A 13,153-nucleotide genomic window follows, 5' to 3' on the forward strand; every position below is an offset into this window, starting at 1 on the left:
GGTGTGCTGCTTTTCATTTACTTATTTTTACCTCCTTTTCCACGTTCTCTCCCTGGCAGCATCTCCCAAGATCAGGCTGAGAGTATTTCCTGCCTGCAACCTTGGAGAAGCTGCTGCCAGTCTGTGTAGGCAGTACTGAACTAGATGGACCAAGGGTCTGACTCAGTATATGGCAGCTTCCTATGTATTGGAATGGAGGATGTTCTGTTATGGTAAGTGGCTTAAATATTGTGCTGTTTAAGGGGCAAGTGGCTCTATTTGTCACACACCATTGGTTCCATAACCGAAATGAACATAAGACCTGTAGCTCAGTATTGTCTACCCTGATTGGCAGCAATTCTCGGGGCCTGCGTGGGGTATTTCCTGCTTTGGAGTTGCCAGGGATTGAACTGGGAGCCTTCTGCACGCAAAGCAGATCTCTACCACTGCACTGTGGATGCTCCTGAGGAATGTAGAAAGCTGCCTTCTGCTGAGTCAGACCCTTGGTCCATCTTGCTCATAATTGTCACTGACTGGCAGCAGCTCTCCCGGGTTTCAGAAGTGGAGTCTTTCACTGTCCTGCTAGAGAGCAGATCTAGGGCCTTTGTCATGCAAAGCCAGGATGAGCTCTAAAGCTCATGATGGATCAGAGAGTGGCTTAATTGCAGTCCCCAGGTGGTTTCCTAATCTAGCCCCTGGCCAGGTATTCCATGGTGGACTGCCTCAGAACCTGGAGGTTCTACATGGCTGCCATGACTTCTAGTTGCTGATAGACTTGAGGTGCTGAACATGGGGTGGCTACGCAGGGAATCTAGTGGGATTTCTCTTGGCCTGCCCGTTGACTTTATCATTAAACGCATGTTTTTGAAGGCAGATTCTCCCTTCTGTAAGCATCCGTGCCTTTACCTGGGGGTTCTGGATGAACTTCTGCCGGCAGATTGGTCATTCAGAGAGACAAAACCTCCTGCTTTGTACATGAATAGGCATGCAGTGAAGGAGAATGAATCTGTTTACACTGGAGAAATTCTCCATCTCCCGCCTGCTTTCACTTTATTACGGGCACTTTCTCACTGCAGTGAAATGGCTGTTGCTAGAACAACGAGCGTGATTCAAGTTAATAGGCAAGCATATCTTCCCAGCTGCAGTGTGGAGATCCGAGATTCCTAGAAGATGCTGATAACCCAAGATCTCTCTTGCTCTTTATGCTAGAACTCTCCTAGTCTCGGATTTCATTCTCCTAGGAAGCTGCCCTATTCCCAATCAGACAATCCTTCCCTAGAGGTTACATAGGACACTGCTTTCTGAGTCAGACCCTTGGTCTGTCTTTTTTAGGTCAACATATTTTTATACCACCCCAAACTTATGTCTCTGGGCAGTTTACAACAAAATGAAAACAGAAAAAGTAAAACGTTCGTTAAAAAGTTTAAAACATTACAACAATTTCAAATTTTTAAAATAATATTTTAAACCTGCATTAAAACCATCAAAACAATATTAAGAGCCTGGGTGAACAGATGTGTCTTTAAAGACTTTAAAAGCTGTCAGAGATGGGGAGGCTCTGATTTCACTAGGGAGCGCATTCCAAAGCCTTGGGGCAGCAGCGGAGAAGGCCCGTCCCTGAGTAGCCACCAGACGAGTCGGTGGCAACTGCAGACGGACCTCTCCTGATGATCTCAATGGGCGGTGGGGTTCATAACGAAGAAGATGTTCTCTTAAATACCCAGGGCCCAAGCTATTTAGGTCTAGCTCCACACTGACTGGCAGCAGCTCTCCAAGGTTTCAAGCAGGGGTCTTTCTCAGCTCTGCCTGGAGAAGCTGTTTGGAAGATCTGGGATCTTCTACATACAAAGCAGATGCTCTAGCACAGAGCGACGGCTCCATCCCTCAAGGGGGAACATCCCTGCAGCGCTCACGGGTAGTCTCCCATCCAAATGCACACCAAGGCAAGCCCTGCTTAGCAAGGCAGACAGTTCACGCTAGGAACCACAAGACCAGCTCTCCTCCCCAAATGACTCTACCTTTTCTCTCCCTTGCTGCCCCTTGTTCTTGCAACTGCCTGGCACCACACCTGCCTAATGTGTCCCCATGGGCTTCCTTCCAATCCCTCCTTAGCAGAAGTTCATCTTCTATCTATCTATCTAAGGTGGACCTGTCACTAATCCCTTGCGTGGCAGCTCTTGAGAGAGTTTGCAAGTGAGCTGCCGGCTGGGGGAAAGGAAAACTTGCAGCTGAGTGGGGGTGGGGGGAATGGGAGTGGGAGGGGCTGAGAAGGGGAGGGGAGAACTAGAGGTGCAGATGCTCCTCCGATCTTTTTCCCCCTTCTAAATATGGGGGATGGCCATTGTTCAAGCAGCTCAGTAGAAAGTGGACTCTGTCTCGCCTCCTAGCAGAAGCTAATCTAAAGTCTGCTGAAAGTTTGGGGCCAGGATAAAGAAGGGGGCAATAATACTGAGAAAGCCGCAAGTGCCACAATGCAATGGCTTCTTTTCCACCCCTAGATTGGCAGCCACTGCCACAAAGCACGAAGAGCATTCATCTCCAGAGATACCGATGGCCAAAATCTGTGGGCCTGGCTCACGGATTGCTAGCAACTCCAACTTCTGGGAGGTTTCCATCGTACTCGGTTTTTCTTCTCCTTTTTGTCATTGTTCTGCTTTACCCCTTCAGCCCGAAGAAGAGTTCTGCTGAACATGGAAGCTTGCTCCTGCTTTTGTGATGTTTCTACTGTAATGGGTCTGAATCCGTGCCTTACTCCATGGTGGCTTTTCTATAGCTCAGAAATCTTCTACAACATGCTTAGAATGCTTCTCAGCAGTTCGAGTATCCAGTTCCCTGTCTCTTTCTCTCTCTCCTACATATGAGAATCTTAACTGTACACTGTGACATCAGTCCTGCAAAGATACCAAACTGCTTTAAAATTGGGTCAGACTATTGCTGCCTCTAGCCCAGTAACTGACGATGGTTCTCCAACAGAAATCTGGGCTGTTGCCTATTTCTTGATCTCTTATGTGGCTGCCAGCATTCACCACCTGGGACCTTCTGCATCACTGGATGCTCCTAATCAGCATGTGAAGCTCCCTCCTACTGAGTCAGCGGCTTGGTCCCTCTAGCTAAGCATTGTCTGCGCTGACTGGCAGCACCACTCCAGAATGTCAGACAGGTCTTTTACCAGCTTTACGGGGAGATGCTGCCAGGATTGCGCCTGGGACCTTCTACACTGAGCTACAGATGCTCCTGATGACGCTATCATGTCAGGCCCTTGGTCCCTTCAGCAGAGAACTGTCTACATCTCCAGGGTTTCAGATAGGGGATTTTCCATAGCCCTACCATAAGATGCCAGGAGTTGGCCTTGGGACCTTCTGCATGCAAAGCAGAGGCTCTTAACACTGAAGCTGCCTCCTACTGAGTCAGACCTTTGGTCCCTCCAGCTCAGGATTGTCTACACTGACTGGCAGCAGCTCTACAACAGAGGTCGTTCCCATCACCTCCTACCTCAGATCCTTTAACTGGAGACGGGAAAACTTGGACTTTCTCCTTGAAAAGCAGATGCACTTCACCACAGCAGCTGAATCAAGAAGACACCACCACATGTAAGCCGTTTGCCTCCAGAAAAAGTTCCATTGTATTGACATCAGAGCTTAGATGTGCGCTTTCATTTCAATCGATACACAGCCAGTAGGTTTATTCCAAGTTTTTTTATTGGCGCATCCATCCCTGTTTGAGTACAAAAAGCATGCAAAAACCCCAACCCATGATACATATTTACAGTACAATTTACAGTCACTGCCGCACCTGTGAGCGACGACAACACATGGCCACATGCTTTGGGTTTCGTTCTAATGTACAGAAGAGATGGACTTTTCCACACCAAACATCGCGACGAGACGAGAACACTGACACAGAAGAGGCATGTACGGAGCGGCGACAACCGAAAATTTACAGTGTGGAGGATTCGACCGACGCTCCCCACATTCGCAGAACCGCAGAGGGTTTTAAAAAGAAAGTTTAAATTAAGGCACCATTACAACACCAAAAACATATGCATTGCAAAGTACTGTATGGATTGCTTATTCAGGAGATGGAAGGTGATTGCTATAATAGTCTATTCTTGTCAGTAATGTGTTTTCCTACCAGTCAACTAGTTTTGAAATGTTGGTCTGAACTTGCACCAAGGTCTAACATACCCGCAGCAGATGTGTGTGTTCAATGTGTCCGGGACAACCAGGTTTCTGCTGATCTGTTCCTTTGTTGTGTCAGGGGCCCCCTCTGCACCGTTCCATGCCTCTTGAATTCTGGCTCGAACGCCAGGTGAAATTTAGGAACATAGGAAGCTGCCACATACTGAGTCAGACCATTGGTCTATCTAGCTCAGTATTGTCTTCACAGACTGGCAGTGGCTTCTCCAAGGTTGCAGGCAGGAATCTCTCTCTCAGCCCTATCTTGGAGATGCTGCCAGGGAGGGAACTTGGAAGCTCCTGCTCTCCCCAGAGCGGCCCCATTATCCCCTGAGGGGAAGATCTTCCAATGCTCACACATCAAGTCTCCCATTCAGATGCAACCAGGGCACACCCTGCTTAGCTATGGGGACAAGTCATGCTTGCTACCACAAGACCAGCTCTCCTCTCTTGCATGGAGGAAACTGCAAGAAGCCACCTTATCTGCACGCTGCCTTGAGATTAGATTTTGGGCAGTGGTCGATGTTTTTTATTCATCTTGATGTGACATTGATAAATGGGAAGGGGTTCCAAGGAGGGCAAGGAAGGTGGCGAGGGGTCTGGAAACCCAAGTCCATGGTTGAGACAGCTAACTCTCTCCCCGGCTGCCCTGCCAAATGAGCAAAGAGGCTCCTTTTTAAAGTGGCGATTCTTTTGTATTTAGCAGAGGGAGAGCAACTGGCCCTATCCGTCCCCAGCGCAGCATCCCTCCAGTGGCTGTTGCTGGTGTCTACCTTATGTTTCTTTTTAGATTTTGAGTCTTATTTTATTTACTTTTTCTATGTAAACCACTTTGAGAACTTTGGTTGAAGAGCAGTATATAAATATTCGTTGTCGTAGTAAGCCATCACGCAGGAGAACCCACACAGCTGTATGTATATTAACATCAAGTCAGCTTTTATGCAGCACATTCTCAGTGTACGCACATGCATCATCAATGGTGGGGGTGGGTGGGCAGGGCAGTGTGGCACTTAGTGTGAAATTCCGAGATCAAACACGGATCAATGTAGCGGATCCGCTTGGGAAACAAGACCAGAAACTTGCAGTTCCAAAATCCAGGATGTGGAGAGTTTTGGATTCATTTTTGTGTTTTTAACCACCTCATTTGTCCTGACTCAACTTTGGAACATAGGAAGCAGCCTTATACTGAGTCAGACTCTTGGTTCATCTAGTTCAGGATTGTCTACACTGGCTGGCAGTGGCTCCTCCAAGATTCCAGGTTTCCCAGCCCTACCTGACAATGCTGCCAGGGGTGCAAGCAGATGCTCTGCCACTAAGCTATGGACCCATCCCCAAATAGGAAACTGATACACAAATCAGACCCTTGGTTCATCTAGCTCAGGATTGCCTACACGGATTGGCAGCGGCTTCATCAAGATTTTAGGCAGAAGTCTCTCCCAGCCCTCTCTGGTGATGCTGCAAGGGAGTGAACCGGGGACCTTCTACAAGCAAGCAGGCAGATGCTCTACCACTGAGCTATAGCCCCATTCCCTAAGAGGAATACCTTACAGTGCTCACATGTAGCCACCCATCCAAATGCAAACCAAGGCAGACCCTGCTCAGCAAAGATTCATGCTCACTACCACAAGGCTGGCTCTCCGGACCCCCTGGCAGCCTTAACATCATGCAAGAAACGCATTAGAGTGCAGTGGTGCATCCGTACCACAAAGCATGGAAACTCTGGTCCTATTTCAGCTGAAAGTCAACAGCAAAAATATGACAAAGCCCAGAAAGAAAAAAGCTTGCATTCCCCGAACTTGGGTTCCTGTCAACACAATCACGCTTGAACAGTCTATGGCATATCTTGCAAAGTTTTTTAAAAAACAAACAAATTTGGAATACAGGAAGCCAGGTCACTGGCACCAACAACCGAGATGGGCCTGAGTCAAGAATGCTGGGTTCGTTGTACCAAATGGATACGCCTTTGTGAGTCAGATAAGCAGACTACGCTGACCACATGCTACGACACGATGCATAGACAGAAGATGAGGCACATGTCAAGGGATACGACACCCAAACATCGTACAGCGTGAACCGATAGCGACAGCCAGTTGTCAACAATTGACTCGTGTACCGATTTTGGTTCCAAATACTGGCTGGGGGGTTTCGCCGTTTCCTTGCCTGGGCCGTGATCTCTTTTTCTGGGTGAGTCACAAACTTTGGTTGATGAGAACAGCATGGCATGAAAGACTATACATGCCCAGTGGTTACAGCAGCAGTTGTCGGAGGATGGGTCAGGCTCATGCACGGGGGATTCAGGATGCCGCCTCGTCTTCGTTCACGTTGGGGAGATCGGGGTCCGGTATTGTGTCGCGGCTGCCTTGTTTTCTACACAGACCAGTCAAGAGAAAGCAGATTAGGAGACCACATGGATGGGGGATACGTCTCTATCCTGAATTGCAGGGGTAGGCAAAGCAGAGGGCACTCCAGCTGTTCTTACAGCAACAGCAACTATCACACCCAGCGGCAATTGCTGGGGATCTTTTATTGCAGGGACCGGCAGCCTTGGGCTGCTGGGTGGGGTTGGACTACAACCACACCTGGGAACCCAAGGTTGGGAACTGCTCTCTTACTCTGGTTTTAGTATTTTTAGTATGTGTTCCTGTAAACCACTCTGAGGAGCTGTGGGCTGGGCAAAAATATTTTAAATTATTTTTATTTTAAAATGTATATACCCGCCTGACTCCAAAGGCTCTAGGCGGTTCACAAAAGCAAACACAATATGAACAAAATAAAGCCAACTACTAAATATAATACATAAATAGTGCAGCAAGATATAATAAATATCTTGCTAATATACCCTGCTAACTGGGCAAAGAGGCATCTTTTAAAAGTGGTGATTCTCTTCTGTTTAGCAGGGGGAGAGCAACTGGCCCTCTCCACCCCCAGCACAGCATCCCTCCAGTGGCTGTTGCTGGGGTCTACTTTAAGTTTCTTTTTAGATTGTGAGCCCTTGGGGGACAGGGAGCCTTTTTATTTATGGATAGGTACATTGGTACTCACCGTGAAGGTGTCTTCTGGCTGGTGTAGAAGAGGTCACCCAACGTGGGATTACATCCCTCCACATGCTCCAGAAGGCAGGAAGTAGTAATACTTGAAGATCCTTAAACCCCTGCATGTGGGCGGATCCCTTCAGTATCTACTATAGCTCAAGCTTCAGAAAAAACGTTACAAACATGAAGAAAACACGAACAATTGCACAAAAAAGTGCCTAAGAAACGTAACTAATAAGTGGGCCAGTACTGGGCAACCAAACCAGTCCCTGCACCACTCAACACAGACAGATCCAGCAGAATAGAAATGAAAAAACAACCCGGGTGGGCCTTGGGTGACCTCTTCTACACCAGCCAGAAGACACCTTCACGGTGAGTACCAATGTACCTTTCTCGGCTGGTGTAGGAGGTCACCCAACGTGGGAAATACCACAGCACCAACCACAGGTGGGACAGGAAAGCTATATTGGATCTAAGGGCCTGGAAGGACCCTCTGGAGTACCCTCCGACCAAAGGCAGCCCTAGCCGCCGCATGTTCATCCAGCTTATAATGCCTGGAGAAGGTAAATGGCGTAGACCAGGTCGCCGCCTTGCAGATCTCCTCCAACGACACCGATGCTGACAGCGCAGCCGAAGTTGCCGCCGAACGAGTCGAGTGGGCCGTGACCGGACCCGGAAGTGGCAAGTTTTGAGACTTGTATGACTCCACAATGCAAGATTTCACCCACCGGGCGATAACAGCTGCCGAGACCTTAGTGCCCTTCTTAGACTCCTTGAAGGCCACAAAAAGGACATCAGACTTACGGAACGCCTCAGTCCGCTCTATGTAAATCTTTAAGGCCCGACGAACATCCAGACGATGCCACTCTTTCTCCGAAGGATGGCGTGGCTCTGGGCAAAAAGACGGTAAATAGATATCAGCTGCTCTATGAAAAAACGAGTTCACCTTAGGAGTGAACGACGGGTCCGGGATGAGCCTAACGGAATCCTTCGAGAAGATACAGAGATTACTCCTAATCGAAAGAGCCTGCAATTCTGAGACTCTCCTGGCCGATGTAATGGCGATCAGAAAAGCCACCTTCCATGACAGCATCCGAAGCAGAATGGAATGTAGAGGCTTGAATGGTGGAAATTGCATACCCCGGAGAACGACATGAAGATCCCATGTTGGGAAACGGTGACACACGGGGGGAGACAGGTGACTTGCTCCTCTAAGAAATTTTCTCAGTAAAGGATGCCTCGCCTGAAAAGACCGACGATGCGGAAAGAGCATTTGAACTAAACACGCCGCCTGTCTTTTAAGCGTGTTAGGTTTCAAACCCATGGAAAGGCCATCCTGAAGGAATTCCAGCAACTCCCTCAACTTACACTGACCGGGCTGTAGAGATCGTCTGGAAGCCCACCCAAGGAAGCTCCGCCATGTCGACTGGTATATCTTATTGGTCGAGGTTTTCCGGGAAGCGAGAATTGTCTCGACGACCTTATCCGACAGGCATTCCTCCCTCAGGAGAGCCCTCTCAGCTTCCAAGCGGTCAACTGCAACCATTCCGGCTCCGGGTGCACTATGGGTCCCTGCTGTAGGAGATCCAGACGGATCGGAAGCCTTAACGCAAACTCCACTGCCAATTCCACTATTTCGGAGAACCAGGGTCTCCTTGGCCAATAAGGGGCAATCAATATCAGAGAGGCTCGAGATTCCCTCAGTTTCCTCAGACATCGAGAAAGTAAGGGTACTGGAGGAAACGCATAGAGAAGACACGGAGGCCACTGCACTGAAAGGGCATCCGTCTCCTCTGCCCCCTCCGTCGGAAAGCGCGAATAAAACCTGCGTAGCTTGGTGTTTTTTCGCGAGGCGAACAGATCGATCTGGGGGTCCCCCAGTCTGCGAGTCACCCACTGGAACACTGACGGGTTGAGGCCCCACTCTGAAGGTTGGATGTCTTGACGGCTCAGCCAATCCGCCTGGGTATTGGACACACCGCTCACGTGATGGGCCAGGAGCGAGACTAGATGTTGTTCCGCCCACGCCAGGAGTTCCACAGCTTGTAGGTGAAGGGACTTGGACCTCGTCCCCCCCGCCTGTTTATGTGCGCTTTTGTGGCTATGTTGTCTGTGCGCACCAGGATGTTTCTTCCTCTGACCAGCGGGAAGAATGCCAACAGGGCTAGATAGATCGCTCTCAACTCGAGCCAGTTGATACTGTGGAGCGACTCCACTGGAGACCACCGATCTTGTGCTGACTTGTTCAAGCAGTGAGCCCCCCAGCCCGACAGGCTGGCGTCCGTCATTACCAAGATTCGTCTTGGTTCCACGAAGAGCCGTCCCCTGTCGAGGTTGCCTCGGATTGTCCACCATACAATGGACTCTCGCACCGTCCTTGGTAGATGAATTCCTTTGTCGTGCTTTAACGCGATACGATGTTGGAATGGTAGCAGAGCCCATTGCAGCTGGCGAAGGTGGAGTCTCGCCCACGGTACCGAATCCATGGCCGCCACCATCAAGCCGAGAAGGTGCGCAAGCTTTAGGATGCTGACCAACTGTTGTTTCACAGCAGCACGGGCCAGAGATGTGAGCACTTCCATCCTGTCCGGGGGTAGGAACAACCGGCACTGTGAGGTGTCTATGAGTACGCCCAGATGGCGAAGGCGAACCGCCGGCGTCAGGTGGCTCTTGCCCACGTTGACCAGAAAACCGTGGGCCCGCAGTACTGACATGGTCTTGGTCAGTGCCGCCTCCACTGCCGTTGCTGACCTTGCTCGAATTAATAAATCGTCGAGGTAGCAATAAAGATGAACCCCCTCGGTGCGGAGAACGGCCACGAGGGGGCTCAACACTTTCGTAAAAACTCTGGGCGCTGATGACAGGCCGAATGGTAGAGCTCGGTATTGAAAATGCTTGCCTCTGTAGCAGAAACGCAGTAGAGGACGGCTGAGCGGGTGTATGGGTATATGGAGGTAAGCGTCCTGTAGATCGATGGATGCCATGAAGTCCCCCTCCTGAAGTGCCTCCGAGATGGTGCGCAACGTCTCCATTCGGAACTTTTTCTTTGCCACAAACTTGTTGACTGGTCGAAGGTTTAGCACGGCTCTTGCTGATCCGTCTTTCTTCGGTACCGTGAAGATTATTGAGTAAACTCCCCGGTTCCTCTGGGAGGCAGGCACCTCCTCTATGGCCCCTATGTCTAGTAGGTGGTGAATTGCCGCAAGGAGCCCCTTGTGCTTTTTTAGGTTTCTTGACGTAGGGGTAAGGAGAAAACTGTTTCCGGGTTGGCTGGTTAGTTCCACCTTGTAACCCTCTTTTACGATGGAAAGAACCCACAGATCTGAAATGGATCCTTTCCAAACGTGCCAAAAGTCCAAGAGACGAGCCCCCACTTTGTCGTCCTGATTGTCAGGACTGCTGTCTGGGTCCCCGTGACTGAGGGGTGAAGGACTGGCGTCCTTGGGAGGAGAAGTATTGCTTGCCTTGTCCTCTGGACCTATTCCACTGCGGTCTGGGTGAGCGAAAAGAGTCTCTCTGCCGGAATTGGGGCTGGTAGGCCCTGGAAGGCTGTGAGGATCTGCGATTGAGGGTTTTATCCTCCTTACGCGTGGCCATGGGTAGCGTTTTTCTCCTGTCCTTGGTCTCAATTAAGACCTCCTTTAAGGCATCATCACCAAAAAGCTTCCCCCCCACATAGGGTACCGCAGCGAGGTTGGCTCTGGAAGTATGATCAACTTTCCAGTACTTCAACCAGATGTTACGCCGGGCTAACACGCCGGAGCTAATAGCTCGAGCAGAGAAGCGCACGCTGTCGAATGTTGCGTCTGCTGCTAGGGCGGCGGCCTTTTGCAAGCGCAGGAGCTTACGGTGCATGCGTGCCTGGTCTAATGGTGGTTCGTTGAGAAGTTCATCAATCCAGAGCACCGAGGCCCTGGAGACTAGGGATGCCATTGTGTCAGCCCTGATTGCCAGGGCGGATGCGTCGTGTGCTCTGCGTAATGCTGCTTCAGCCTTTCTGTCAGCGGAATCCTTAAATGTCGAGTCCCCATCCTTGGGTACTACTACGCCGCTGAGAAGGGCCCCGAAGGGCGCATCTGTAAGCGGCACTTTCAACAGCTCTAGTGTGTCCTCCTCAAAATTGTAGAGCTTATTGGCTGAGGCTGGGGTCCTTTTCGAGGAGGAGATAGCTGACCATTCCTCCTTAATCGAATTAATAAAGCCCTCTGGCATTACAGCCCTGTAAGATACGGACTTGGATTGGGGTAACACTAGTGATCCCTTGGAAGGAGGGGCATCCTCCGCGGGGGTAGCAGGCTTTAGCCCCAGAGCCAAGAGTGCCTGGTTGATGACTGGCTGTGCATCCTCAAGCAAAGCTAGACGTTGGCTGTGTATCCCGGGCCCCTGATCTTCAGGGAGTTCCCCCTCCTCGCAAGAGGAAGCCTCCGACTCCCTGTCCCCCTGCGCAGAGCCTGCAAGCGATCTGCCGCTCCGGAACACATCGGGAGACTCCCTACCCGACTCCTCCGATGAGTGGGCTCCCTCCAGACCCCGAGAAGGGGAAACCGTCATTGACCGTCTGAGCCTCTTTCTCCATGGCTCTTCACCGTCTGAGTCAGAGGAGGGGGGAGATTAGCTGGCCTTTTACGCCCAATTGCACCAGGACGGTCCTTGAGAGCCGCCCGTAGGGAGCTCTGGACTGCCTGCTCTATCCACTCCTTCATTGTTGCCGGGCTAAGGGCACCTCCTAGCCCACTAGTGGTCGGGTCAGTAGGGGTGGGGCCGGTGGGGTGACTTCCCCCAGGAGAACGATCCTCCTCATCCCCGCTCCCCCGCGATGTCCCCGGTCTCACCGCTGATTCCGCGGGGATGTTGCCGCTCAGAACCAGGTCCTCCTCTCCATGCTGCCGCTCTGCTCCGGCTGGCTCTAGCTCCTTCCCCAGCGCCTCAGCTAGTTCTGAGGCTGAGGAGCACTGGTTTTCTCGGCTCGGCCCACCCAAGACCTCGCTGTCGGGACGCCCGGCCGCCGGCGAAAGGAGGGGCGGAGATAGCAAGGCCGTCCCCTCCTCTGTGAATCCCTGCATGCGCACGTGCGCCGTAGCGGCCGTGCGGTGCCTTGGAGCGTCGGGGGAGTGCTCCCGCTCCAAATGGCGCTTTTTCTTTGCCTTTTTTCTCGGGGGCAGGGAGGCACTTGATGGGCGATCGTGCGAGGGTCCCTCCGTCGCATCCAGCCCCTGGTCTCCTGCGCTGTGGGAAAGCCGCTGTGGCCCAATGGCGCCAGCAAGGCTCCCTCTACTGGTCGCCATCTTGATGGTTCGTTTCGCGCCCTCTCGCCCGCTTGGTGGGAAAAGTCGTTGCCTGGCAGAGTGCTCTCTATGGGCTAGCAGGCCCACACCCTTCTCTTTTGCCATCGGTCAGAGGGCTACTCCAGAGGGGAGGGAAGGGCAATGGACCAAGGAAGGCGACAGTAAGGTGGAGGAGAGGAGCAGTAACACAAAGGAGAGTTGAGATTGAGAGCAGAGCGATCACTGAAATTTTTTTTTTTTTTTAAAGATGCAGTAATAAAAGGACAGACGGATGAAAAACAAATAAGGCTGAGAAGGAAGACCAGAACAAAGAACTGAGTACCAAGGCCTAGAGAAGACCAAGAAGCGAGCTGGCAAGTTGTGTCTTCTGGAGCGAAGGCAGGAAGTAGAACTGAAGGGATCCGCCCACTTGCAGGGGTTTAAGGATCTTCAAGTATGACTACTTCCTGCCTTCTGGAGCATGTGGAGGGATGTAATCCCACGTTGGGTGACCTCCTACACCAGCCGAGAATATTTATTTTTCTAGGTAAATTGCTTTGAGAACTTTCTTGAAGAGCGATATATAAATATTTGTAGATTAGGAAAGTAAAGTGTGCCGTCGAGTCGGTGGTGACTTGTGGTGACCCCAGAGCCCTGTGGTTGTCTTTGGAAGAATACAGGAAGGGTTCACCATTGCCTCCTC

At 50.9% G+C, this 13,153-nt stretch overlaps 1 protein-coding gene across 6 annotated transcripts in view; it reads right to left on the reverse strand.

Annotated features, from left to right (window-relative positions):
• Positions 1 to 3,648: 3,648 nt before the first annotated feature.
• Positions 3,649 to 13,153, reverse strand: part of CAMKK1 (calcium/calmodulin dependent protein kinase kinase 1) — a 115,764-nt gene continuing 106,259 nt past the window's right edge. For 5 of the 6 annotated variants that reach the window (XM_053274962.1, XM_053274960.1, XM_053274961.1 and 2 more), the window contains one exon: positions 3,649 to 6,521. In XM_053274962.1, coding sequence (XP_053130937.1) covers positions 6,449 to 6,521 — 73 coding nt within the window. In that variant the 3' untranslated portion in view covers positions 3,649 to 6,448. The remainder of the gene's footprint in view (positions 6,522 to 13,153) is intronic. The other variant, XM_053274963.1, reaches the window with a different exon arrangement.

The sequence above is a fragment of the Hemicordylus capensis genome, chromosome 12 (assembly GCF_027244095.1).
Source record: "Hemicordylus capensis ecotype Gifberg chromosome 12, rHemCap1.1.pri, whole genome shotgun sequence".
Lineage (NCBI taxonomy): Eukaryota > Metazoa > Chordata > Lepidosauria > Squamata > Cordylidae > Hemicordylus > Hemicordylus capensis.